The following is a 25795-nucleotide window of genomic DNA, read 5'->3' on the forward strand; positions in this document are numbered from 1 at the left end:
CATCAGCTTTGGTCACGTTACTCACGTACTATATGTTGTTTTAGAAAAATCTAAATAGACAGGATAACCCCAGCCAAGTTGGTTGAACAGTTACTTTTGTAATCACAAATTTTCAAATTCGACTTCCTATGAGAGTTGTATATTGGCCTTCTTAGTTTGAGTTTGTCAGTTATGGATAACTTAAATTGTATCTCTCTGTGATTATTTGTCAGCTAATGTCACAAAACGGGCTTTATTAGCTAGAGTACACTTTTGGGTATGTAGCAGCTACGGATATGCATATACACACAAATGATAGGTAGTCAAATTTGGCATATATTATGACCACTCTGAAAGTGGTCATTAAGCTTTCTATATTCGTTTTCCTTTGCCTAAGTGCCTAACAAATTTCATCATGTGATAATATTTATCATCATAACGTTTTGTTGGGCTTTTGTACCCGAGAGTGCTATAGTAAAGCACCCACTTAGCAACACTGATTAAGGGAAGTGTTGTGCGTGGAAGATAGAAAGATGGATTAGTAGATTAAAATACTAAATGACGTGTGTGTGTGTGTTGGGTTTCTACTTCTCTTCTGGGTGCACGTTTTCAATTGATCCGGAGTATGTGTGTGTGTTGGGTTCCTACTTCTCTCTTGGGTGCGCATTTTCAATTGATCCGGAACCCATCACACACACATATAAGTCCTTAATGGCTTAATCCCATAAGAACAAAGCTTTAGGTGAGGGACGCGAGGACAAATCTACACCATCAAATTAATAATTTGCACAACCCCAACTCTAAGATCTCTTGAATTTGGGGGATTTGGTATATCAAAACTACGCTACTTTCCAAAAAATTGCCAATAATAAATATACCAAAATAAATAATAACCATTAGATCTAACATAATCAACCGCCATAATTTGTCTTCACGTCCAAACTCCAAACCTAAAGTCTTGTTTATGAAAAAGGTAATACATACTTTTACATTAAAATATAAAAGTATTACATTTGTCCTAAAAAGTATTACGTTTTCCCTTATAAGTAACAAACATTTTATCTCTAAATAGTATTACATTTGATAGTAAAAGTATTACATTTGTATATTGACCCGACCCGTCCACGGATAAGGATATGTGAGACGGCCTCACACAAGTGTGATCCAAATGAAAAATAAGTGTCATAAGGTGCCCAATCTTTTGAAGTAATTTTAAAAATTTTAAATATATGTTTCAACAGGAATGATACTTATTAACTATTCCCTTTGTTACATTTTACTTGTCTTGTTTATCATTCATTGGTCAAAACATTATTTTTTTCGTTGTTTAATTTATTCAGTATTTTTTATTTATTTTCAAATTTAACTTTTATGTTTAGTAGTATTTTTCATATAATTTTTAAATATATAAATTTTATATACTAATACTAAATTAATATTATAAAAAAATTAGATTATAAACAACTTCTCACTAATCAAACTAAAATATAAAATGGAAGAGAGAAAGATTTTTCTTTAATCCCATTGTATATTTGTATATATAGTACTTTCTTAATTGGGTCGTTAAAGTATAAATACTGTGGCCCTACAAGTACAGTAGTCCCATCCCTAAGCTCATTGCACCCACACAATGCATGTCGACACTCGTACGTACAAGTAAGAAATTGTATGTTTAGCATCCAAAATGTTCTCTTGCCATATCATTTTTTTAAAAGAAAAAATATTGTATTTAATCTTAATACATATATACCCAAAAAAAAAGAGAAGTGTATACAATATTAATAATTGTTGAGATTAATATTGCTCCCACTCAAATATAGGACGACATTCATTGGAGTTCGGATAGACTATTACAAAAAGCCCTAGAACTTGCAGAGTACACTTTAGACTGTTGGCACTCATCCCCACTTGGGACACGCAATTAACCTACTTAAGTGAGAATGCATGGAGTTTGTTACAATTGCTATATATTCGTGTAACCGTGTTGAGAACTTCATTCACTAGGAGAATCGCCTTTCCCAAATTACCAAAAAAGGGGTCAACATTCTACTTATCTAAATACACACTATTCTTTATTTGACTCACCCTAAGTGATCATGAACCTTTTAGTTCTTACATAATACTATCATATACGCTTTCTAATTAATTACCATCTTTTGCTTAATTAACCTTCCGTTTATATTAGAATCGTATGCCAATAAACACCAACAACAATCGAAATTATTCATTTTCTTTTATCTTTTATAATTAATTGCGCATACATTTGTAGTGCCCACCAAAATTAGTAAAAAGATAAGAATTCAAAACCTTAGTTTATTACGTGTCAAGGTCAATTTATTAATATAGACATGTGAGTCATCGTTGCCGGTCTTATTTAATTTATTTTTGAACAGAATTTGTTAAGAATATTTAATTATAGAAGAAAAAAAAAAAGTATGAAACTGTGGACGTGTTACATGCACGTTGTTGTCACATTATTATACGGAGTAATTAAGGAAGATTATAGTAGCGCCGAGCGCGTCGGTAGTGACTAAAAGATCAAGTAATTGTTAATTGGTCATATTGTGAATTAATGGTTATTAATGAAGAGAGTAATTAAGTCCAATTTTGCTTATTAGTCTTTTCTTCTCCAACCCTTAAAGGGGCCCACACGCCCAGCTGACCCGACAGAGCATAAGGGAGGAGACTAGACAACATATTATGCTATGGAGTCAGGTCACCTTGCAAGGTGGATCTAGGTCCATGTTCATAATTTCAACCAAGACTAGACCTTTGCTTGCTCCCACACTAGCGGGTGAGATTCGATCCCTAGTATCTTTCTTCCCAAACTTCATCCTTGTGATCAATTGGATTGCCCATGCAGATAAGTTTTTTTCTTTTGTGGTTGTTGTTACGCTATTGTTGTTATTATTATTATTGACCAAAACTATATAAATATTCATAATTACATGATACTTCCCCTTAGCCAACTCTTGGCCAGGGGAACTAATCAACTAATCCCTCTTTTTGGAATATTCATTTTTGAGTGGACACAATTATGTTCAACGTTTTTCCTTTGAAACTATACTATTATTCTAGCTAATGTTCCATGCCTTGTCTTTTTAATTTGCAACTATTTTATCTCTTCATTTTTCTAAAAGCACCACTTTTATATGCTTTTTCCGCGTACATTCTATAGCATATAGTTAATAACTTAATTTAAACATGTAAAAATATTATTATTTAAAATATCAATCAAACTAATTATTTTATACAAAAACTATTTGATGTTGAGAAATCTTGATTAAATTATGGTAGGTCCAATATCTAGACCCCTCCAACCATACTTGTATTTATGTGCGGCATTATTTGAGAGGGAAGGGTTATCATCATAAGAGAAAGAAAAGTAGAAAATCTCAACAACATCAATTGTGTGGGTTCACACTTTCTCAAATAATTTCATCATCTTTTTGGTTGAAGGATAATTTCTGTTCAAATTAAGAGTCTTTTTTTCTTTTAATGTTCAATTTAAACTTATGGTTGAATTACACTCTTGGACTAGGGTCTCTTTTAGAAGTATTTCAAATTTCAATTTGAACTGATAGTTGAATTGCGCGTTTGGACTACGGTCTTTTTTAGAAGCATTTCTGATTTCAATTTAAACTGATAGTTTGATTGGGCGTTTGGACTACTGTTGCTTTTAGAAGTATTTCTGATTTCAATTTAAACTGATAGTTAAATTGGGCGTTTAGACTTCTGTCTCTATTAGAAGTATTTGTGATTTTACATTTGAGAGGACCATTGGACCACCACCACATACCCCATTCATTCTGTTTCACCTACCCTCCCAACACGCTTGAAATGAAACAATTTTGAAGAATAGAAACAAAACAAAGAAAGAAAGGAGAAGTCTCTCCATCATCTCTCTCTCTCTCTCTCTCTCTCATCATCATCATATAAGCCAGTCCTCTACCAGTTAGTTCCTGCTTACAATAATTGCTGCAAATATATCTCTCTTTTCTTTCTTCTTAGCTTCTTCCATTTCTTCAGCACATATATATATATACCAATATACTTGTGTGTGTATATATAAATATAGAGAGAGAGAGAGTGAGGCCCAAGCTCCATAAACAGCATGAACAAAGACACAGCAGCATCTTCATCGTCCCAAGAAGATGAAGATTTCAGCTTGGGAAAACTTTCCAAATTCATCCTCCCTCCCCTTGGCTCTTCACAGCCAACCCAAACTGCATCCCAGGGACTAGTCATCTCCCCAATGGATTCAAGATACAGGTGAGAATCGAACCCTACAACTTTTCGTCTGTTATTACAGTTAAACTCAGTCAAGCTAGTCTGACAGTCATTAGTTGACCTAATAATTTTAAATTACCAGTTAACTAGTAACAGGAGCCACTGATTAATTACAAACAATCTAAACTGATTAATTATAAGACAGACTTGAAAATAGTGACTGCAGGTTTTTCTGATCAGTGCTATGTGTGTAGGTGTTGGGAGACATGGATGGTTTTGTTGGTGGCGTACTCTGCATGGGTTTGCCCCTTCGAGATTTCTTTCTTGGAATCGAAGCTGGACACGAAGCTCTACGTTGTAGACAACGTTGTAGACCTGTTTTTTGCGGTTGATATCGTCTTGACTTTCTTCGTCGCTTACATTGATCCCACCACTCAGCTCCTTGTTCATGATCGCAAACAAATTGCTACCAGGTTAGACCTACTACTTCAACTGTATTATAACAAACAAGCTAGATATGGAGTTGATGATTGCATATATCTAATACCAGAAAAATCATAAGGTGTCGGTCTACATCACATTAATTTAGGTCGAATACAATTTTACGTGTTATTTAGGTTATACCCGAAATTGTGAGGACACTGGCCAGGGTATCGGGCAACCAATCATACTATTTTAAGAGTGATTTTACTTAATATCAATATATCAATACGTTACACCGTCACCCTTAATCTTTTTTTTTTTTTTTTTCCAATTACATAGGAGGGTATAATATATCCCAATTAGTGATTAGGGAACAAAGAATCACTGACGAATGTGTGAAGTGTGTAAATTCTTCCCTTGTATAAAAGCTCACAAATCACAGATGAAAGGTAAATTAAATTAAATCGCTCATGGTTATTGTATACATACTATTGATAATACAAAAAAAAAAAAAGTATAAAATACTTATTTGCTATTGTGGAACAATACTTTATAAATAGTTACGCATCAATCATGATTTAAGTAGATCAGAAGAGACTTTAATTTTTTAATTGTATTTTAAAGTCTCGAGCTTAATTAGTTTAAACACAATAGTACACGTGGGGTATATAGTTACCAGATGTTAATTATAGAAGCATATAGGTACAAAAAGAATGACCGATCTATAACTTGCTAGTTAAAAATATTATTATTTCTGTATGTACACAATTATTATAAATTAAAATAGTTTAAATTTTTGTATTGGGCACAATAATTATAACTGTCGAATACCAACCTTTCTAATGGGATCGATGACCAAACACCTTTTATATGAAGGATATCTCACTAAAAAAAGTATCTAAAAGAGGATTTAAAACACTTAGGTCCTGTTTGATAAATAATCAGCCTATCAGTTAATTTTGACTTTGTTGACCACTATTAGTTGGTAAATAATAAATTTTTTGTAACTTAAAAATGCTAAAATTCAAAAGGCTACTCAAAGCAGACTTTTCAATTAGCTTTTTGAGAAAAGAAATTATACCAAACAGCTATCAGCTAACAGCTAATTTATCAAACAACTTTCTACAATCAGTCAATGTTATCAACAAATCATACCTTCTAACTCAAACAGCCAACCCAATCAGCTAGCACCCATTTACCAGGCCTTAAACCATAAAATTAGGAGTGTTGTAGCAGTAGCAGAATTCTCTTTTTTATGCTTTTCTTGTCTTAAATAATGTAAGTGGTTGTGAGGGCCATGTTCTCATCGAAACGTCGCCGTCTGGGGGCTGCCCACAACAGTATTTGTGATTAGAAGGAACTTTTCTTTCCTTGTCTTTGTCCCTTGGAATTTGGTAATCTGTAAGAGCCAGGTAGTATCAAAACGGAAAACAAAACATATAGGAAACGTTAGTACAAGTTGACACGATACAAAAAAAAAAAAAAAAAAAAAAAAAAAGAGAGAGAGAGAAAAAAGAGTTCAAATACAAAATACATTATATATTACAATAGAACGTTTTTAATAATGTGCGAACTAATATCATCGTTCTATCTGAGATGATTAATGACTAAAAATTGAGAAAAATGTTTGTTAGTGTTAGAAAGAGTATAGTTATATTCTCATAGGCGTGCTCAATATAAATAAATAAAAACAATTTTATTGTCACATCAGAAGGCGAAATTAGAAGAAGATCGGAGTAGGAAAATGAATGAATGATATTGAAATATTTTATGGAGTTCTTTAAAGTTTTTTGAAAGAGAAGTTCACCATAAGCATTTCCATGCATCAGAGGGTATAAGTATATATGCAATATATAAAGAATATACTCAGTAATAGTGACCAAAAGATTAAAAGTAAAAAATAAAGAATATACTATAATAATTTTGTTAAAAGAAAAAAAAAATATTAAAACTAAAACTAATAGCCATAAACTCAGTTTTCAAAAAAAAAAAAAAAAGAAAAAAAAAATATTAAAACTAAAACTAATAGCCATAAACTCAGTTTTCAAAAAAAAAAAAAAAGAAAAGAAGAAGAAGCCATAAACTCATGATTCTTTCTAAAAAGAATAAAATGTTCTTCATGTTTTCATTTTCATGTATTTTAAGAGGTTTGACTATTTTTATTCGATGACCAATAATTCTTTTTTCGTAAGATTTAAGCGGATTTCCACTTTTGTTATCGGATCAAATCTCTCTTTTATTTGTCCTATATTGTACGAACATTTTATTTGTTTATTTATTTATTTGTATGCATAACCATCTCTAGCCAAGCATTTTTGCATCGACTAGATTCTAACATAATCTGAAAAATTATGCATTAACCGTTTATTATCCACAAATTATACTATAGACCAGGATCTAAATTACATTAAACTTGTATATCTTCAAAAAAAAATTGTATTTCCCTAGGACATTGATTTAGTGGGCGTTTTGATTTTTGCCACGAATATTAAAAGTTGACAAATTATTTTGTGGACCTAGGTCTACCTTGCAAGATAGACTTTGGTCCAAAATACATAATTTATATACTGAATGTTAAAAATTTATATATTGAATGTTTACAATTTAAATTGTGAAAATTCAGTATATAAATTTTGATAGATCCACCTTACAAGGTGTTGGGGTCCATGGTATACTATTGTCAATTTAACAAGATAAAGATTAAGCAATATATGACTTTTCTCAAAAAAAGAAGAAGCAATATATGACTTGGACCATCAAGATGGAAGGTCCAAAAAAGTGAGTGATTGCAGATCAACGGCCCATTATTCCCAATTGGGCTTCCTAAATTTGGACCTATAAATTATAACTTGAGCCCATCAACATGGGTATAAATAAAATGGGAAAATGGGTTGATGATGATGGTGATATAATGCAGGTATCTGTCAACATGGTTCCTAATGGACGTAGCCTCAACCATCCCATTCGAGTTCGTAGCTTTCTTGTTCACCGGAAAACACCACCTAGGAGTCTGCTACTCCGTCCTCGGAATGCTACGCTTCTGGCGGCTTCGCAGAGTCAGCAACTTCTTTACCAGGTTACTCACTCTAACTACAACAAAATAAGTTAATACCCAATATAGTCATGACTATAATGGTTTTATTCAATTTAGTATTAAAATGACTTTCTGTGCTCAATTTAGTTTTCGACTTTAATGATTTTAATTCTTTGTTAAAAATTCTGTTAGGGACGATTAGAAATAGGGTCATAATAATAATTTTTCATCCTTAATCACATTTGGAATTATTCCTCTTCTTCCCCTTATTAAGATTCACGCATAAATGTAAATTTTCGTATCAAATTATCTTCAGCCCTAAATAAATAAATACAGAGTAAATAAATATTTGGGTACGAAAATTTACATTTCTAAGTTGGTCAGACGGTTGAAATTGATTACGATAAGGCTACAAGTTCGATTCCCCATAAGAATGACCTATTAGCGTTCATTGTTTGAGCCGGACAACTGTAGCTATAGAAAACTTAGGCTTGTTTTTACCCAATATACACTCTTGGATAGTAGCTGCTAATTCACGATTTGCAAGAATAAATGTATGACAAATCACATATTACTGCTGCAGGCTAGAGAAGGACATCAGGTTCAGCTATTTCTGGGTTAGATGTGCCAGGCTTCTATTTGTAAGTTAATCAGATCACCTTCATTTTCCAGCTATTTTTACCCTCATTGATCTGCAAATTAATTAATGTTCTCATTAATTATATATATAGGTGACACTGCTGTTAGTACACTGTGCTGGTTGTCTATATTACTTCTTAGCTGATAGATATCCCCACCAAGGGAAGAACTGGCTGGGATCCCTAAATGTGAGAGAGGAAAGCCTAAGAATTCGCTACATTTCAGCCATGTATTGGTCCATGACCACCATGACCACAGTGGGCTATGGAGATCTCCATGCAGTCAACACTCTAGAGATGATCTTCATCATCTTCTACATGCTCTTCAATCTTGGCCTCACAGCTTACATCATTGGCAACATGACTAATTTGGTCGTCGAAGGCACTCGCCGCACCATGGAATTTGTAAGAAAATTGAACAATAATGTAGTCCCAATTTTTTGAGAATTTTCAAAATTTTGGGGTGATTAGGGTTGTTGGGATGTTGTTTGCAGAGGAATAGCATTCAAGCGGCCTCGAATTTCGTGTGTCGAAACCGCTTGCCTCCCAGGTTGAAGGAGCAGATTCTGGCCTACATGTGTTTGAGGTTCAAGGCAGAGAGCTTAAACCAGCAGCCATTGATTGAGCAGCTCCCAAAGACAATCTGCAAGAGCATCTGTCAGCACTTGTTTCTGCCTGTGGTTGAGAAGGTTTATCTGTTCAAGGGTGTTTCCAGAGAGATTTTGTTGCTGCTGGTATGATAATATTACCCCATTTTTACTAGGGAAATAAAAAGATTAAGTAGGCCTTTAAACTTTATATGGAAATTCAATTTAGCTCTGAACTTTTAAAAGTTGTAATTAAGCTTGTCAACCAGTTTTTGTACATCAAATCCCAAAAACTAGTTATTGACCTGTAATAGCCAGTCACAGAGTTTTGGTGAGATTCTAGCTAGCTCCGACAATTAAACTTGATGACAAGCGAGTGATGAACGATCACCGGTTGCCTTTGAAGAAGCGACTAGCAGGTCGCCTTCTCCATTAGAAAAGGCGACCTGCTAGTTGCCTTCTCCAATAGAGGAGGGAATTGGTGATCGTTCATTACCAGTCATTGGGTTTATTCGTTGGAGCTAGCAGGAGTCTCGTCAGAACCTAGTGACCGTCTATTACAAATCAATAATCAGTTTTTGGGCTTTGATGCACGAAAATAACATGTTGATGAGCTTAATTAAAACTTTTAAAAGTACAGCTTAAGAGCTTAATAATTGACTTTTCGTATAAAGTTTAAGCGTCTATTTCACCATTTTACTATATTTTGCATGAGAAAAGCAGAAAACTCAAAACACAAGATCTTTAATCTGTGGCATTTAACAGACTATGACAACATGATTTCAGGTTGCAGATATGAAGGCAGAGTATATTCCTCCAAGAGAGGATGTGATAATGCAGAATGAATCCCCTGATGATGTTTACATCATAGTATCAGGTGAGGTGGAGATGATTGACAATGAGATGGAGAATGAACAAGTTGTTTGGACATTGAATTCTGGAGACATGTTTGGCGAGGTCGGGGCGTTGTGTTGCAGGCCTCAGAGCTTTACATATAGAACAAAGACTCTCTCTCAGCTTCTCAAGCTCAAAACCACTTCTCTTCTTGAAGCCCTGCAGATGAAAAGAGAAGACAACATTACCATGATCAAGAACTTTCTTCAGGTTCTTAGCTGCAGATTCATAGAGTCATAACTTAATGATAATCATTGACATGTTTAGCAGTTGCTAGACTAACTGTTTGGCGTTTGTGTTGCGACGAAAACAGCATCACAAGAAGCTCAAGGATCTCAAGCTTGGCGATTTGTTCATTGAAATCGGGGACGAAGATGGGGATCCAAACATGTCTATTAACTTGTTTACTGTTGTGGCTACTGGCAATGCTACTTTCCTGAATGAGCTTCTTAAGGCAGGAATGGACCCTAACATTGGAGACACTAAAGGAAAAACCCCATTGGTATATCCCTTTTAGCCTCAATTATGATCTCAAAGTTAGGCCTATATGCATTTTCTTTCCATTTAATCACTATATAATGTTTCTTTTCCTTGGGCGTACACCGGGTAAATCCTGTCTTGTGACCCTAGCTGGCAAATGACCATAAAGAGGTAAACCAGCCTAGGTTACCCATAGTTGACCGGGTCAAACCAAGAAGGCCAATTGGCCGCTCCCACTGGGAATCAAACTGACATTGTGGTTACCAAGTCAGCAGTCTTACCAGTGTTTGTTTTTGTAATTCATCAGCATTTTGCAGCATCAAAAGGGCATGAAGAGTGTGTTATGGTGCTCCTTAAACATGGCTGCAACATACATTTGAAAGGTCCATACTCCATACTGCAATTTCTCATGAAAGAATGATGAATTTCTGTGGCTTAAGGTTGTGATCATACTAAAAAATAAAACCTTGCAGATATGGAAGGGAACACAGCACTATGGGATGCCATAGCAGCAAAAGAGCATTCCATATTCAGCATTCTGTACCACTGGGCTTCCATCTCCGATCCTTACGTGGCCGGGGATCTCCTGTGCAAAGCAGCAAAGATGAACGATTCATCCATAATGCAGGAGCTTCTGAAGCACGGGCTGCACGTGGACTCAAAGGACCGCCACGGATCCACTGCCATCCAAGTCGCGATGGAGGAAAACCAGGCCGACATGATAAAACTTCTCGTGATGAACGGTGCAGAGATTGATGATGCTGTTAAGCTCAACTTGGCATCGCTAGACTTGACCGAAGTTCTGCAAAAACGAGAACTCGGGCACAGAATTGCAATGCCTAACACAATTTTGGATGAAGCAGCCTCAAAGTGGGCTAAGGAAGATCAGCAAAACAGCAATTCTATCCAGCAGTGCTCTATCAGAGTTAGCATTTACAAAGGCCACCCTGCAACGAGGCGAGAAACGCAATGCCCTGAGCCAGGAAGGCTAATTAAGCTGCCAGAAACAATAGCTGAGCTGAAGAGCATTGCAGGTACAATGCAGTATCTGTTCATAACTACTTTCTCAATCTATTGAAGCACAAAGAGTCAATATCACATCCACTGAGGCTCAAACTCACAATCTCCCATATAAGGGAGCAACTTGGTGCCACTGGACCAGAAGGTCCTTGGCAACCAATCAATTGTTTAGTTATCCATGCTGGACAACATTTGAGAAGTGGGACTAACTCAATGTTCTTTGATGATGTTTTTGGCAGGTGAGAAGCTTGGATTTGATGCAACAGATGCATTCTTGACAGATGAAGAAGGAGCAATAATTGACTCCATAGATGTGATAAGAGATAATGACAAGCTTTTTATAGTTGCAGACTGGAATTCCTAGTACTAACAAAAAACATGAGATTAATTTTCTGTTGTTTATGTATTTAGGAGGACTTAAAATAATCATAACCCTTCAAACTATAGTTAATCACCCAATAATCTCTTGTTTAATTGTTTAAATTTATGAAAAAAAAACACAAGAAATTGGGTGATTACAGTTTTATATACAATGCAATACATATATACACATATGTGCTTCACTACTGTAATGTTAGATTATGTCATCTTCTCATCTTTCCTGGTTAAATTGAAGTAATTAAAAGATTAAATACAATGCTGCATATTATGTACAACTGGTAATTGGGCATTATTGTTGCTATACACTATTAGGTAGAAGTTGGAGCTGTCACATTACAGTATTAGAGATCTATATATAGTAGTGGTTTTTATTTGGTTTTTGGAAGAGAAAAATCAGATTTAGTCTAAAAGCACTCAACATGCATGCTCCTTGACACATAAATGGTCTAACATGCCAAGGGGCAATTCCTTGGCTCGTTGCCTAAAAGAATCACATTAACCAATTATGAATAGCGGACAAACCATCTAACAAAAATATGTCAATATTGAGAAACCAAAACTTATATATCCCTTCTCCCAAGAAAGAATTAACGAAAGTGGCACGAATCAAGTTAACCAAGTGCCCAAACCCAAAACCTCTTGTCATGTCGAGAATTGCAGTACAGAAGAGGTAGTTGCAGTTGCACATGTATATATGTGGAGTATTATGATAAAGGATCTTGACAAAATCCAGAGAGGACAACAAAACAGTGAGGAATAACGTTGCCAAAACAAAACATTTGTCGAGGCAACAAATTAAATCGCCCAGATTTTGTTTTTCTCAGGATTTTCCACTACCTATGTATAACATGGGCGGAAAGCTATGGAAGATTATATTGTTGATAAGTTGCCACAAAAGTGTGTTGAGCCTAATTGTGTGTGTCTGGGCATCATATGCGCAAGTGCAAAGCTCCTGTAGATAGTGCATCCTAGCTATCCAGGACAGGACATTGGGATAACATTTGATAGGCTGGCTGTACAGCTTCTGTAGTACACCCTAGTACTAATTAAGAACATTTAAGGATCATGACCCATCAAGGCCTCCTGTTACCTAGCTAGCCATGAGGTTTTGAGCACTCATTTGACAGCTAAACCGTTCTTGATTGCATTGACAGCTACAATGTAACTTTCTTAGGATTATTGCACCTCACTCTCGGGGCCTACTAGCCGGACCTAGAATCTTGGTGAAAAGGGTAAATCGCGAAATGTGTTTCAACTGTCTAGAAATTTTTTAAAGTGCATATACCTCGGTGGCTTGGTCCGCATACACAATAGGGCGAACTCCATGCCCTACACCCTATTGTTACTAGCAAATAAAGTAAAGTTAATAACTTTGAAATTGACCAATTATCAATTGAGTTAGGCCTCAAAGCGACAACTAAAGCTTCTTTTTTAGAAAAAAAAAATGAAAAATTCACAGTGCTACTCGAATGTGAGCTCTAGATGAAGTCCGCCTTATGACTCTAACCCGCAAAGGACCACAAGGAGACAGACTAATCTAGGTTGTCCATAACTATATATTTAACTCAAACCAAGAAGACCAATAAACAGCTTCCACGAGAAATCAAATTTAAAACATTGTGGTTACCAAACCAACTGTTGGACCAACATAATTAGCTTGATTGCATTTTTTGTTTTGTTTGCTTCCAAAAGTTCTTTGGTAATAAATGGAAACTCTAATCCTAGGCTAGCTTCTTGGTGTATTTTTCTCTTTTGATCAGGCTAGCAAAGTATATATATATAGTACTCTAGGAAGAATATGCTCCTAGCTGATATTCCTAGAAACAACCAGCAACATTGAACCAACTCAAGGTTTTGTACCACAATTATCAACATTGAACCAACTCAAGGTTTTGTACCACAATTGTTACATAACTATTAGCCTTGCACCTGCAATTTATTTTATTTCTAAAAGTTCTCACGTCAATGAAAATATTAATCTCAGAATAAGTATTCGATATTAACTTCCATAACCCATAATAATGCGATAAAAAAAAGAGATTTCATTTGAAACCCATGATTCCAATTCAACCCTACATATAGTAATGGCAATGTGTGTAGTGAAGCCCACCAAAGCACCACTTTGGTTGGTGAAAGACTAGGGTTATCTGTCCATGCAAGAAAATCTCATTTCATTCTCCTATGGATTTGACTAATAACCAGTCTCTCCAATTGCAGCATTACAAAGGTTGTTGCTTGTGGTGTCACATCCTTCCCATGATACAACATTATCTCTCTTTCCTTCCTCTCACAACCCAAAAAAATTTTTAAATTTTTTTTTAAAAAAATCTGATGTGATGTGAAACAAATATTCTGGTGTGCCCTCTTCCTTTTAGAGATTTGCAGCAGTTTCTTGGAAGATCATATGGGTCCCCAAGAACTCCCTGCTCTTCAATTTTGTGGGTTCTGGAGCCCTGCACAGTTTATTTAACAAGCAATATAGCCACCAGTCTAAGGTTTCACAACATTTTTGGGTGTGTGGATCACCTTTGATTTGTCTTCTAATAATGCCCCCACTCACTCACTCCCCCTTTCTTTATATCGACACGTTTCTTTCTCCGTACATTCATAAAGTAGCAGTTTTATCGTACACAAGATGATACAAATGTGTGTAGTTTAACGTTGAAATTGTACATGAAGTTAAATTTCTTTGACCTTAAATTTTGGTGCACAAAACTGAATAATAATTTTATGACCTTAGTCGTGGTTCTCCATAATGCCCCACTCACTCCCTCCTTTTCCTTCTCTGTCCCATTATAAAGTATTAACGTTATTGTACACAATCAAGTTGATACGAAGTGTATATAATTTAAAAGAAGAAACTAATGAAGCTAAATTCTTTCGAATTTTTTAAATTTTTAGTACACAAAATCAGAAAATATTATCACTTTAGCCTTGTCTTTTAATAATGCCCAACTCACTCTCACTCCCTCCTCCGTATAAACACATATTTATCTACATAGCATAAAGTATCAGCTCTGTCATGCACAAGTCGATATGAAACTTCTATAATTTGAAAACCGTAACTAATGAAACTAGTTTTTTTTTTTTTTTTTGAGTTTCTTGAATTTTCAGTTCATAAAAAATTAGACAATTTCATGAAACGGGTAATTCATATACATTTTTTTTTCAAAAAAAAGTATTATAAAATAGAAGGTAATCAAAAAATTATATCTTCATTGTTTTAAATTGTATGGGATAGAGGGTATGGGGACCATGAAATAATGGTTTTGGGGGTAGTCTCTGTATGTTGTATAGAATCAATATATTCCTTACTGTGAGAAATCTAAAAAGTGAATTTTAATGCCTAAATTAGAATGCTGGGGACACAAAAAAGCAGCCAAGTGTTGTAAATATGTGTGTAAACTATTCCCAACCCAAAGGAACCTAATCATTCATATACCCTTAAACATCCCACCACAAATTTTAAAAATAATCTATATATATATATATATATATATAATTGAAATAAAAATATGGCCCTCCTCAAAAAAAAAAATATGATCACAACCATCCTCCAATAAGATTCATTATTAATGTTTGTATTAGAAACAAATGTATATAGTTAATTTTATAAATATAACAAACTTTTAAATTTGTAATATTTATAAAATTGATATACCTCTTTTCCCTTTAATTTTCAACAACTTGTAACCGTTGATATACTCAAATGAATGGATTCATATTGGTTCTCACTTTTATATATACAAACATATCAAATGAGAACTAACTTTTTCGTGAGAATATATGCACTAATCTCATATGTCAATCTAAAATGATCAATGATTGAAAATTAAGAAGAAAAAAAACGTAAAAAAATTTCTTTAATTACAATTGCGCATTCAGAAGCGCTTAACAGTGTATTTGAAAACACTTGACAATGCATTTAAAAAATGATTTCCAAATGCATTGTTAATTATTCGTGAACTATGAATGCACAGTAAAGTATTTTTAAATATTGAATTCAATATGCAAGGTAGGTTAACATGGGCAGTCATGGGCACAAAGTTTTTGTAAAGGGGAATTGGAAAAAGAAACACTCAATTCCAGAGAGAAACCAAATCAAAATTGAAGAATGGGAAGAAGAATCTTAGTCAAAGTAGTCAAACTTTTACACCCCAATGCAAGAAACAAAATCTATGGCTTCATGGAATATAGAGCAGCAAAAGAAAGAGGAAAGATTGAAGATTTTCATTCCCACTTAATATCATGCCCACCACAACATGCCTTTCTTGAAAAACTGCAAATTTTACTACAAATTCTTCTTGAAGTTGTAATCCCATGCCAACTCACCCCATCAGTAAACCAACCGATAGTCATGAAACATACTAAGTACAAAATATCAAAACTCACTAATTTCTTTTGCATCTTCAGCAAACTCAAAAACTCGAGCTTTGAAAAGTATGATTTCTAGTTAAAATATGACTAAATAGTAGTAAATATTCAAAATCTTCTCAAGTAAGTTAATCAGACAATTGATTTTTGTTTGAGCCAATCAACTTAATTGCACAATTTCAAATAAATTTTCCAGTAAATTAAAGTAAATTTTGAAATTCACATACATGCTTTTACATATACATACATTCTCTCTTTCTTTAGAGTTTAGAGTTAGACATAAATTTAGTATTCTCTCTCAAACTTTTTTTTTTCCTTTTACAATTATAATTTCTTTTCCTATCATTTCTGCCCTTTACATAATGAAAATGGAAGATTCCCAATCATCCCCTCCACTCTGTAGGAAACAGACATAATTGCCCCCAACAACCAATCCTTTTCGCTTATATAGAAACCTGCACTCTTTAAGCTATTTATTTCCCTTTCATCTTCTCCTTCTCTGCAAAACTCCCTAACCCACCTTTCAATCAATATTTATATTCACAAATATATATACACATATCCATCAATCTTTATCAGCCTTTTTTTCTTCTTCCCATGATGAGTCATTCTTCTTCATCCACTTCTGTCAATGGCTTCTACAACTTCCTCACCAGAGGCATCGACGACCTCGATCGCATGTTTCTGTCGCAGGATTTCATGTCTTTCCAGTTTCTCCAGCATGTCTTGTCGTCCCTCCGGTCTTTTCACTCCCAATTGATTAGTCTGGTTCAGAAACTCCGGCTCCCCGTCGGCGATAAATGGCTGGATGAGTATATGGATGAGAGCTCCAGGTTGTGGGAGGCCTGCCATGTTCTCAAATCTGCAGTTTCTAGCATGGAGAATTATCACTCCGCCGGCGCTAATCTCGCTTCGAGCCTCGACGATCACCGCATTCTTAACCTCCAGCTTTCTCGACAGGTTTTTCTTTCTTTGCTGCTCATTCAAACTCTATTACAGTGTTGTAAGTTGTAACACAAATCAGATCTCGCGACTTTTCATTTGGTGGAGTCATTACATGCCATGCCACTTAACCAGAAGATAAAGTTTGATGGATTTTTGGCAGGTTTTGAGGGTGATCAATGGGTGCCAGAGGGAGATAGTGGTATTGGAGGAGGAGAACAAGAGCCTAATGGAGAATAGAGTGCAGGGATTATCGCTAAGATTCGACGAAAACGTGTTGATGATAGAATCCAAGTTCAACGGCTTCAGCGGATTTCGCGGCGTGCTGTACGCGATGAGGAACGTCAGTTCGTTGTTGCTTTTGATTTTGATCAGCGGCCTGGTGTACTGCTGGCCGGAAACGACGTTGGCGTACGAGGGGAACATGGTTTTCGGGTCGTCGTTCATGGTGTCGGCGGCGAGGCTGCACCAGAGAGTGGCGGCGGAGATGAGGCACAGCGGCAGCGGCGGGATCCTGGCGCACGAGTTCCGGCGAGCCCGGGCGGCGATGGAGGAGGTGAAAGCGGAAATGGAGCGCGGCGGGGTGGAGTATGAATCGGGGGAAGTGATGAGCATCCATGAGGAGAAGATCGAGAGCTTGAAAGATTGCTTTGGAATGTTGAAATGTGGGGCAGAAAGCATAATTGGGCAACTTGATGACTTCTTTGATGAAATAGTAGAAGGCAGAAAGATGCTTTTGGACATGTGCACTCACCGCTAGAAACCCAAACAAAAAAGCAAAGAGGGATTCTCATTGCATTGCATTTCATTGCAGGCAGCCATAGTTGGTAGACAGACAAGAAGAGGTGAAGTATAAGGAATCACTTGGGTGGGGGAAGTAGGGGGTGGGGTGGGGTAGTTGTTTTTTTCTTTTTTTTTTTCGAGTGACGAAGAAACCTGTTGCTACTACTGTCCGAGGGTCTGCAGTGAGTAAACTCGTCGAATGTTCGAAGATTCGAGAGTCTGCAATGAGTAAACTTGTTGAATGACAAGAAAACCTGCCATCACTGTGCGAGGGTCTGTGATGGTTAGTGGGTAAACTCGCCAAATGACAAAAAAACCCTCAATCACTACCTGAGAGTGTTCAGGGGTAAACTTTGTATTATGACCTGACTGGCAAAGGAGGTGGGGTAGTAGTTTTCATTAGACTTTCCCAAGTCTTAACCAAATGTTATTTCTTTTTTCTTTATTTTTCCCACTTATGTACTTACAAAATCATGTCCTTTTCCTTGTGAAAGCTTTGTGTTTTCCACTTAATATACTCTCTGCAGAAGCTTTAAGGAGAAGACTAGTTAAGAAATTTCAGTGCAAGAATCAAAGGGGGGAAAAAAAGAATATGATTCTCCCTTTCAAGAAAGGTTGTTTACATTATTATATTATTATATCTCATGGAAGAAACAAGAAGAATATGTTAACACAAAGAGATGCTTGGGTAAAATAATAATAATAAATAAATATAGAAATGCTTCCTTCTTGTTGTGCAGACATGACTAGCAGTCATAACATAACAGATTGATGAGAATCAGAATGAGTGTCATATTCATATGTTTTCTGTTTTGTTCCTGTTTTGTTCCAAACCTCATATTCATACTATGTAATACTACTCAATGCAGCTTGGTCATATATAATCTATATATTCAATATCTCGAGACTTAGTTTCTGGCCCGTTATGTTCTGTTTCATAACACACACGTTTTGACAAAAACTTTATTGTCTAACAACATAAGCGCTAGCTAAAAGAATATTTATACATTCATCCGTGTTGGAGAACATGTTTTTATCTATCCACAACTATGTTAAACATTAGAATATGCTAAAAGGATAGATGGAACAAGTTTCTATCTGCATTCTTATCTGTTTTGCTACATAGCAAAGCACATATAGATTCCTTAGCCATATTTGACTAGGAGCATAAGATAGCTATGGCACACTCACAGGCACATAGCATAAAGATTTACCTTTTTTTTTTGGGATAGGGAAGGGCGAAGCCCCGGCTAACAAAACAACAAAATCAATCTCCACAGGCACTAGGCACTAGACACCCCGATCACATCTCTCTGGACACGCATTGCAAGATCACCAGAGGGCCACAAGATTTACCTTGAATTTTAAAGACAGGTACATAGCAGAAAGATTTACCTTGATATTTGTTAACGAGACACGGGACGAAAGAAATGATAATTTAAATGATATTAGAGGAGAAGAAGGGGGCAGTGGTAATAAATAGTGAGAGTTGTGAAACTGGAAGATGCTTGTTATGTCAAGGGAAAAGAAAGGGGATTAGCAGCCTAAAATAAAGTAAAAATAAAGAAATAATGCTTCCTGCAGGTATGACACAAACTGTTTGAGAAAATGACAGCTTTAGTGTAATAATTTGAGCAGAGATTAAAGAAGGGTAATTGTTTTTGTTGGTCAGCCTTAAAGCATGCATCAAGGCTTCTTTTTTCAAAACACAATCTTTCTCTTTGTCTAATTCACACTGAATTGCATTAAGGAGGAGACTACATTGCAAAAGTAAATCTTGAAAAAGTTGGGGAAAAAACAACACAACCAGATCATCAGATGAAAGGAAATTGTATTGAACTCTGGTCAAACATGGACACCCAAAGCTCCCATAGTACAATTTAAAGAGTAAAACAACAAATGATCCTAGTGGAAAAAGCACTGGGAAAGATAATTACTTTGCTGCACTGTGGTCTTAACAAAAGGACTGTCAAAAAGGAGGTTAATTTCAAAACTTTTCACCAAACCCAACTTTTTACAATATCTGTCCGTGATGTTAATATAGTTAAGCTCTAGTTCCGTCACAGATGTTAATATAATTCAACTAGTTGACCAATTTAAAAATGAGTTAAAAACTCTAGTTCCCTCACCGCCATAGAGCAGGATGTGGGGTTTGAATCTTACCCAGGGCGGCGGGCGGGCGGGTATTGATATTTGTTTGACTACAAAGGAAAAGAAAAAGTAGTGTATGAAGAAGGGTAATTGGGATACAAGTAGTAATGGGAAATGGGTGATGACCCAAAATGAGGGCTGGTAGGATTTGTGAGTGAGAATCTTTTGGAGTTGTGATAGTAAATGACTAATCATTCTACTTCTGAATAAGGGGGGAAAAGTGGGGGGAAGGACGATATGGGAAGAGAGAGATGAAAGGAAGCATACAAAGGAAGGGATCATGAGATTCCTGGGCATTCATTGCTTTTACTTCGTCTTCAATTCCAACAAATTGAAAAGCACTTCTTCTTTCTCTGTGGAACCTTTGTCTGCTTGTGAAAGTATATTGGAAAGTAGCAACCAGGGGCTCGATCGGTTGGTGGAATGTTTCTAACAATTGTCGGTTACTCTTTCATCCATTCATTGTAGTATCAATCCAAAAATATCATCCGCACAGACAGCTCAATTGGATAAAAAAAATCGTCTGCACATACAGCTCAATTGGATCAAAAAACTATTTGCACAAACAGCTCAATTGATGGGTTCCTAAGCAATGACACAAGATCAAACTCTGACAACCAGATCGAACTATCGAAGGTATTTCACCTTTATGTGCAAGCAATCCAAAAAACCCAAAAAGAAAAGGGTTTTTTTTTTTGGGGTGTCAGTATATGTTGTTGAATAATGAGAGTGATGATATGATGAAAAGTAAAGAAAAAGCAAGGTTCCCAAAGTCGTGCTGGAGCCTGGAGGAGTACTACGAGTATATATAACATAATGTGGCTGAGCAACAACAGCTAGCTATTTTCTGACATCTCTCCTGTTCTCTGTTATTTTCTTTCGGCCTCTCATTGATCTTTTTTCACTCCTTTCCAACTAGCAAAAATTGGACCTGTTCCTTTCAGCAATCAAATATCATGATTCTCATGCCAACACTTTTCAGTTTCATAACATCATCTCTCCCTCCCACGCTAATCAATTCCTATACCAATAACATAAAAACAGAACCAAAAAAAGGTGAACTTGTTTTGGATAATCGGATACCTGTTTGTTACTTCAGAATACACAACTCAAGCCTCTGTAATTTACAAAATAATATTATATATAATGAAAGAGGATAGTAATTACTAAGCGTGACAAAGAATATCATATTATGACACTATATATACCAAGCAGAAGAAATGGGAGGAGAGGGGTTGATTCAGTTGTTGCAATCATTATCAAAACTCTGCAAAACTTCTGCGGACGAGTAATGCCACGCCATGATAGTTTCACACTGACCAGGACCGTATCTGCTAGTACACAATCAAAATTGGTGCCATTGATCAGAATGGCACTTAACGGTCAGCTGGGAACACTTTGATGTGGCACTGCTGTGGATAATCAAGCCAGCAAAAGTGTGCAAAGGCTGACTGGCTCAATTGTGTGAAATGATAATCAACTGTAATTACAGACTCAAGACGCATTCAATACCAGAGGGCAGTCACTGAATGCCATCTTGTCCCCGGCACCACATTATATGTCGAGTCCAGGCATTGCAAACTGAGATGCAAAATTTTCAACGCGTGTCCGGAGCTCAATAATATCTTTGTTATTCTCTATGCCCTTCAAGAAACCCTTGAGCAGCTTCCCATGTTCTCGCTGTATTGCATTTGTAATATGTGCAGCTTTAAGAAGGATATCGGCTATTATCTCGAAGTCAGCCTCTATGCAGCCTCTTGTAGTCATAGCAGTAGTCCCTGCAACCACAAACAGCAATGACCATTACAAATGCACCAACTTTACAGTCAACACAGTTTATGAAAATCGGAGTGTAGGAAGAAACTGAATTACCTATCCTCACACCTCCAGGTGTTATACTTCCATTGTCATCAAAGACCATCACTTTGTTGAGAGTAAGATGACATGATTCACAGACCACCTCAAAATTCTTACCTGCAAAACGGAGCAAGGTAGAGTACAATAAGCACATGCAAAGTTATCAAAAAGCCAGTTGTCGATGGCAACTTTTAGACACTGGCAGCCATCTAGTAAGAGCAAGGCACAAAAGTATAGACCATAGTGGTCTTGGCATCATCAAAACACTAAAAAGTGTGCTCAGATTATCTATAAGAGTGAAATAAATGTAAACAGGACAAATGCCACTAAGACCATAGTTGATGGGACTCAAATGTACAGAGAAATGCCAGCTTAAAAAGGCAATTCTACTCTTGTGCCAGAAAAAAAAAAAAAAAAAAAAAAAAGTTACGCGTCAACTGTGGTAATTTTACCATAATGAAAACGAAAAAGATTATCAATCCTACTTAAACCACCTCACAAGAATTAATATAATGTGAGATCTACTTGTCTTGCATTGGAAATTAAAGGGCTTATGTCCATTCAAAAGACAGTAAATGGTACAGTAAGAATGCGGTGGTTAAAGGTAGGTAGATTTAAATTTATTTAAAAGGGAGAAAAAAAAAAAAAAAAAAAAAAAAGCACCCCACCTATATACAGTCATCTATAATCATAAACTGACCAGGAAACAATTCATTCCAAGTTTCAACAATAATTACAGTTGACCGTTTGATAATAGAACCTAAAAAATGTCACTTCCCAATGAACTTCAAAGAGAAGTGTTATGTGTAGCAACAGCATACGAGACAGAATACTAGACCACAACCTAAAACCAGGTGAAAATGTCTAATACTTCAATCAAACTAGGCTCATAAGTAAACATTTCTATTTCAATTTGGTTTTGAATTTTTCATTGTGTTTTTTTCTCTCAATGTCAACAAGCCAATAATAATACATAAAAAATGCAACTCATTCTGCTAGGCATCTAGCTATGTGACAAGACCATTTCTTGTTTAAATCACATTGAGAGGATCACAAGAAGCCTATAGATGTCTTGTATAAAAGATAAGTGAACTCCAAAAAGTCTGATAACATTTTCCATATCAGTATCATGTCATATAATGTGCCCATTAGGTCCACAACTTATTGGGGCTTATCTACTCAAAAAAAAAAGCAAGAGGTGTGGCAAACAATATAAAGAGAAAAAAGCATTTATTAAATCCAAACAAGTGGCAAAAAGATCTTTTTCAAGTAGTTGAAGAAATCAAAGGTTTCAGAAAAGACTCTTATTCAATAAGCTCCAGCGAAAGCAAACAAGCACAACATAAGGTAAACACAATCCTCAACATGTCAAATTACTAAAATGTAAGATACAAACCTGTTAACCCAAGATTCCTTAGATCCCAAATTATCAGGTGATAGTCTGTCCCTCCAGTGACCAGTCTACAATTTCTTCTCAATAAAGCAGCAGCTAAAGCCTGAGAATTCTTCTTCACTTGTTGCATGTAGCACTTATATTCAGGAGTTGCCACTTGTTTCAATGCTACTGCAAGAGCAGCAATGTGGTTGTTGTGTGGGCCACCTTGCAATGCTGGGAAAACTGCAAAATTTATCTTCTCCTCAAAATCATACTTATCACTGCCATCGCCTTGATTCAAAAGCATGCCTCTTTTCCTCGGCTTTGCACCCTTCCTAAAAAAAATAATACCTCCTCGTGGCCCTCGAAGACTTTTATGGGCCGTTGTAGTAACTATATCACAATACTCAAAGGGGTTTTCACAAACCTGTAGAGACAGAACAATGCAAAGTTTACAAAAAGTCTATATGCTCAATACCTAAGATACACAACCAATTCCAAAGTAACTTTGATTACAAATACTTCTAAAAATGGTGATAATTTAGAGCAAGTGTGAAGTGAGAGGATAATACAAATCTACAAAATAGTGCAAGATTTCACCATTACTGAGAAACATTTATCTGAGTCAAGAAAAGAATGAACAGAGTCATGAAGTCATTTTTGAAGTCCCAAAATTTGAATATTATTTATTAAGGAGTAATTAGTTAAATGCAATAAAATCAACCCCTCACATAGGAAATAATGACCAAAAACAAAATGAACATTCTACAGTTGCATATTCAAATATTCAATAAAGGCAGTATGACCACAAGAATACTGCCCAAACACTCTCCTCATGTAGCCATTATAAACAATGCCACAATGCTAGAAGTACCTGACTATCAAATGTTGTGGACTTGTGGTCATAGTGACTTGTTATTTTCAGTAGGCTATGCTGGAATACAAACCATGCTTCAAAGGCTTTATGAAATAGTACACACAATAGATATGACATTTATTTTAAAGATCTTTAAAATTAGCTTTCAAACAAAAAAAGTTTGAGTTTAGCATGTCACCTACACAAAATGTCCAAGTAGCAACTAGTGGGTTTCAGTATCAAATAAAGCAGCAAAAACTAAATGAAACATTCAGAAATGAAAAACACTGGAATGAGATATCACCTTTGCAGCAACAAGACCACTAATTTGAGCCATATCACACAATAAAACAGCTCCACACTTATCTGCAATGTGCCTAAACTTTGCATAATCCCACTCTCGGGGGTAGGAACTCCCACCACAAATAAGTATTTTTGGGCGAAAATCAAGAGCCCTTTCCTCAAGCTTTTCATAATCTACATATCCAGTTTGCGGATTGACCTTGTAAGACAGACTCTCAAAGAAAATTGAAGCCCCAGAAACTTTCCTACCATTTGGGAGATAGTAACCATGACTAGTGTTCCCACCAGATGGTGTATCCAACCCCATTATACGATCACCAGGCAATAGCAAACCAGTATAAACAGCAAAGTTTGCTGATGTACAAGAATAAGGTTGCACATTCACACCCCAATTCTCAGAATCAAGTCCAAAAGCAGCCAAAGCACGCTCACAACAAAGGGTCTCAATCTCATCAATAAACTGATTACCACCATAATACCTTGCTCCTGGCATTCCTTCCGAGTACTTATTAGTCAAGTGGCTCCCTAGAGCTTCCATTACTGCTTTGCACACAAAATTTTCTGAAGCAATAAGTTCAATTCCCTTGTACTGCCGAAGCTTCTCCTTCTCCATCATCTCAAACACCTCGGGGTCAGCCAAACTAAGCCCCTGGTTCCCCCAAGCCCTAACAGCATTCCTACGGAATTCGAGCCCTTGCTGCTGCTCACCCAAATTCGCTGCCCTCAAACTCTTCAAGGGAGAATTCAAATCAGTGTCCCTCTTCCGCTTAAAACACATAGAGTGCCCCAAAATACGAATTTCCTCAACATCCTTCTCCTCATCCCCATTCCCACCGCCATCCCCATCCTTCACCTCCGCCGTCTGCTGCTCCATCAATTGAAGCGGAACCGACGGAGGTGGATGCGACGGGTCCCACGAGCTCGAATCAAGCTGAAACGAGATCGAATCATCCGCAATTTGGCTCCGGTTGGGCGGCGCAACAGACGACACGTGAGATAAAAACCCTAACGACAAATTACTCGACTGCGATTGAGTCAAATCCATACCAATCACCACAAAAAATCACAGATAAACTCGATCGAAGATTCAATTCGTAATTTAACAACACGAACAGGAACAGAAACAGCGGTAACGGCGGCGGAGACAGTCAGAGCAGCAAAATCGACGTAGGCGCATCGAACAGGCGTGTACGATCGCAGAAACCGAAACTCCCATACAACGAAGGGCCAAAACCCTACCTATAGAGCTGTGATTGAAACTCTTCTTCCGTGTACGAGAGAACGAGAGCGAAGCAGTGAAGACGACGACGGAATAAAACAGAATGATAACAATGCGTGAGGTTGACGAACAGACAAATACCAAAAACTGGGAAGATTCAGGGGGATGAACCTGGACGATTTTTTGAGCTTGAAGGATATTTGCAGCCACCAGCTGTGAAGTTAACGACGACCCTCTGTTGTCGTCATCAAGGAAACTTCAATATCAGT

The 25795-nt window shown here is 36.3% G+C and overlaps 3 protein-coding genes across 3 annotated transcripts; 2 read left to right on the forward strand and 1 right to left on the reverse strand.

Moving 5' to 3' along the window:
* Positions 1-3852: 3852 nt before the first annotated feature.
* Positions 3853-11880, forward strand: LOC116029471 (potassium channel AKT2/3). The gene is made up of 11 exons (XM_031271502.1): positions 3853-4251; positions 4464-4682; positions 7550-7708; positions 8250-8307; positions 8398-8709; positions 8799-9038; positions 9678-9995; positions 10099-10287; positions 10573-10648; positions 10739-11299; positions 11525-11880. Exons 1-11 carry the CDS (start codon positions 4094-4096, stop codon positions 11647-11649), a joined length of 2415 nt encoding a protein of 804 aa, XP_031127362.1. The 5' UTR covers positions 3853-4093; the 3' UTR covers positions 11650-11880.
* A 4353-nt stretch (positions 11881-16233) lies between these two features.
* Positions 16234-18278, forward strand: LOC116028619. The gene is made up of 2 exons (XM_031270386.1): positions 16234-17000; positions 17146-18278. The coding sequence occupies exons 1-2, from the start codon at positions 16638-16640 to the stop codon at positions 17740-17742; spliced, it is 960 nt and encodes a 319-aa protein (XP_031126246.1). The 5' UTR covers positions 16234-16637; the 3' UTR covers positions 17743-18278.
* A 2675-nt stretch (positions 18279-20953) lies between these two features.
* LOC116028618 (serine hydroxymethyltransferase 7-like) lies at positions 20954-25748 on the reverse strand. Its single transcript, XM_031270384.1, has 4 exons — positions 24309-25748; positions 23170-23575; positions 21789-21890; positions 20954-21694 (listed from the first exon to the last, which is right to left on the reverse strand). The coding sequence occupies exons 1-4, from the start codon at positions 25350-25352 to the stop codon at positions 21471-21473; spliced, it is 1776 nt and encodes a 591-aa protein (XP_031126244.1). The 5' UTR covers positions 25353-25748; the 3' UTR covers positions 20954-21470.
* Between the last annotated feature and the right edge of the window lie 47 nt (positions 25749-25795).

Source organism: Ipomoea triloba, chromosome 9 (genome assembly GCF_003576645.1).
Source record: "Ipomoea triloba cultivar NCNSP0323 chromosome 9, ASM357664v1".
NCBI classification, from domain to species: domain Eukaryota; kingdom Viridiplantae; phylum Streptophyta; class Magnoliopsida; order Solanales; family Convolvulaceae; genus Ipomoea; species Ipomoea triloba.

Excerpts from the sequence above, each read along its gene's own strand:
- LOC116029471 (XM_031271502.1), top strand. The coding sequence starts at position 4,094 with ATGAACAAAGACACAGCAGCATCTTCATCGTCCCAAGAAGATGAAGAT. Across the intron at positions 7,709-8,249 it reads GTCAGCAACTTCTTTACCAG|GCTAGAGAAGGACATCAGGT; the intron begins GTTACTCACTCT and ends TTACTGCTGCAG. Across the intron at positions 10,288-10,572 it reads CTAAAGGAAAAACCCCATTG|CATTTTGCAGCATCAAAAGG; the intron begins GTATATCCCTTT and ends GTAATTCATCAG.
- LOC116028619 (XM_031270386.1), top strand. The coding sequence starts at position 16,638 with ATGATGAGTCATTCTTCTTCATCCACTTCTGTCAATGGCTTCTACAAC. Across the intron at positions 17,001-17,145 it reads ACCTCCAGCTTTCTCGACAG|GTTTTGAGGGTGATCAATGG; the intron begins GTTTTTCTTTCT and ends GATTTTTGGCAG.
- LOC116028618 (XM_031270384.1), bottom strand. The coding sequence starts at position 25,352 with ATGGATTTGACTCAATCGCAGTCGAGTAATTTGTCGTTAGGGTTTTTA. Across the intron at positions 23,576-24,308 it reads GTGGTCTTGTTGCTGCAAAG|GTTTGTGAAAACCCCTTTGA; the intron begins GTGATATCTCAT and ends CTGTCTCTACAG. Across the intron at positions 21,695-21,788 it reads ACCTGGAGGTGTGAGGATAG|GGACTACTGCTATGACTACA; the intron begins GTAATTCAGTTT and ends TTGTGGTTGCAG.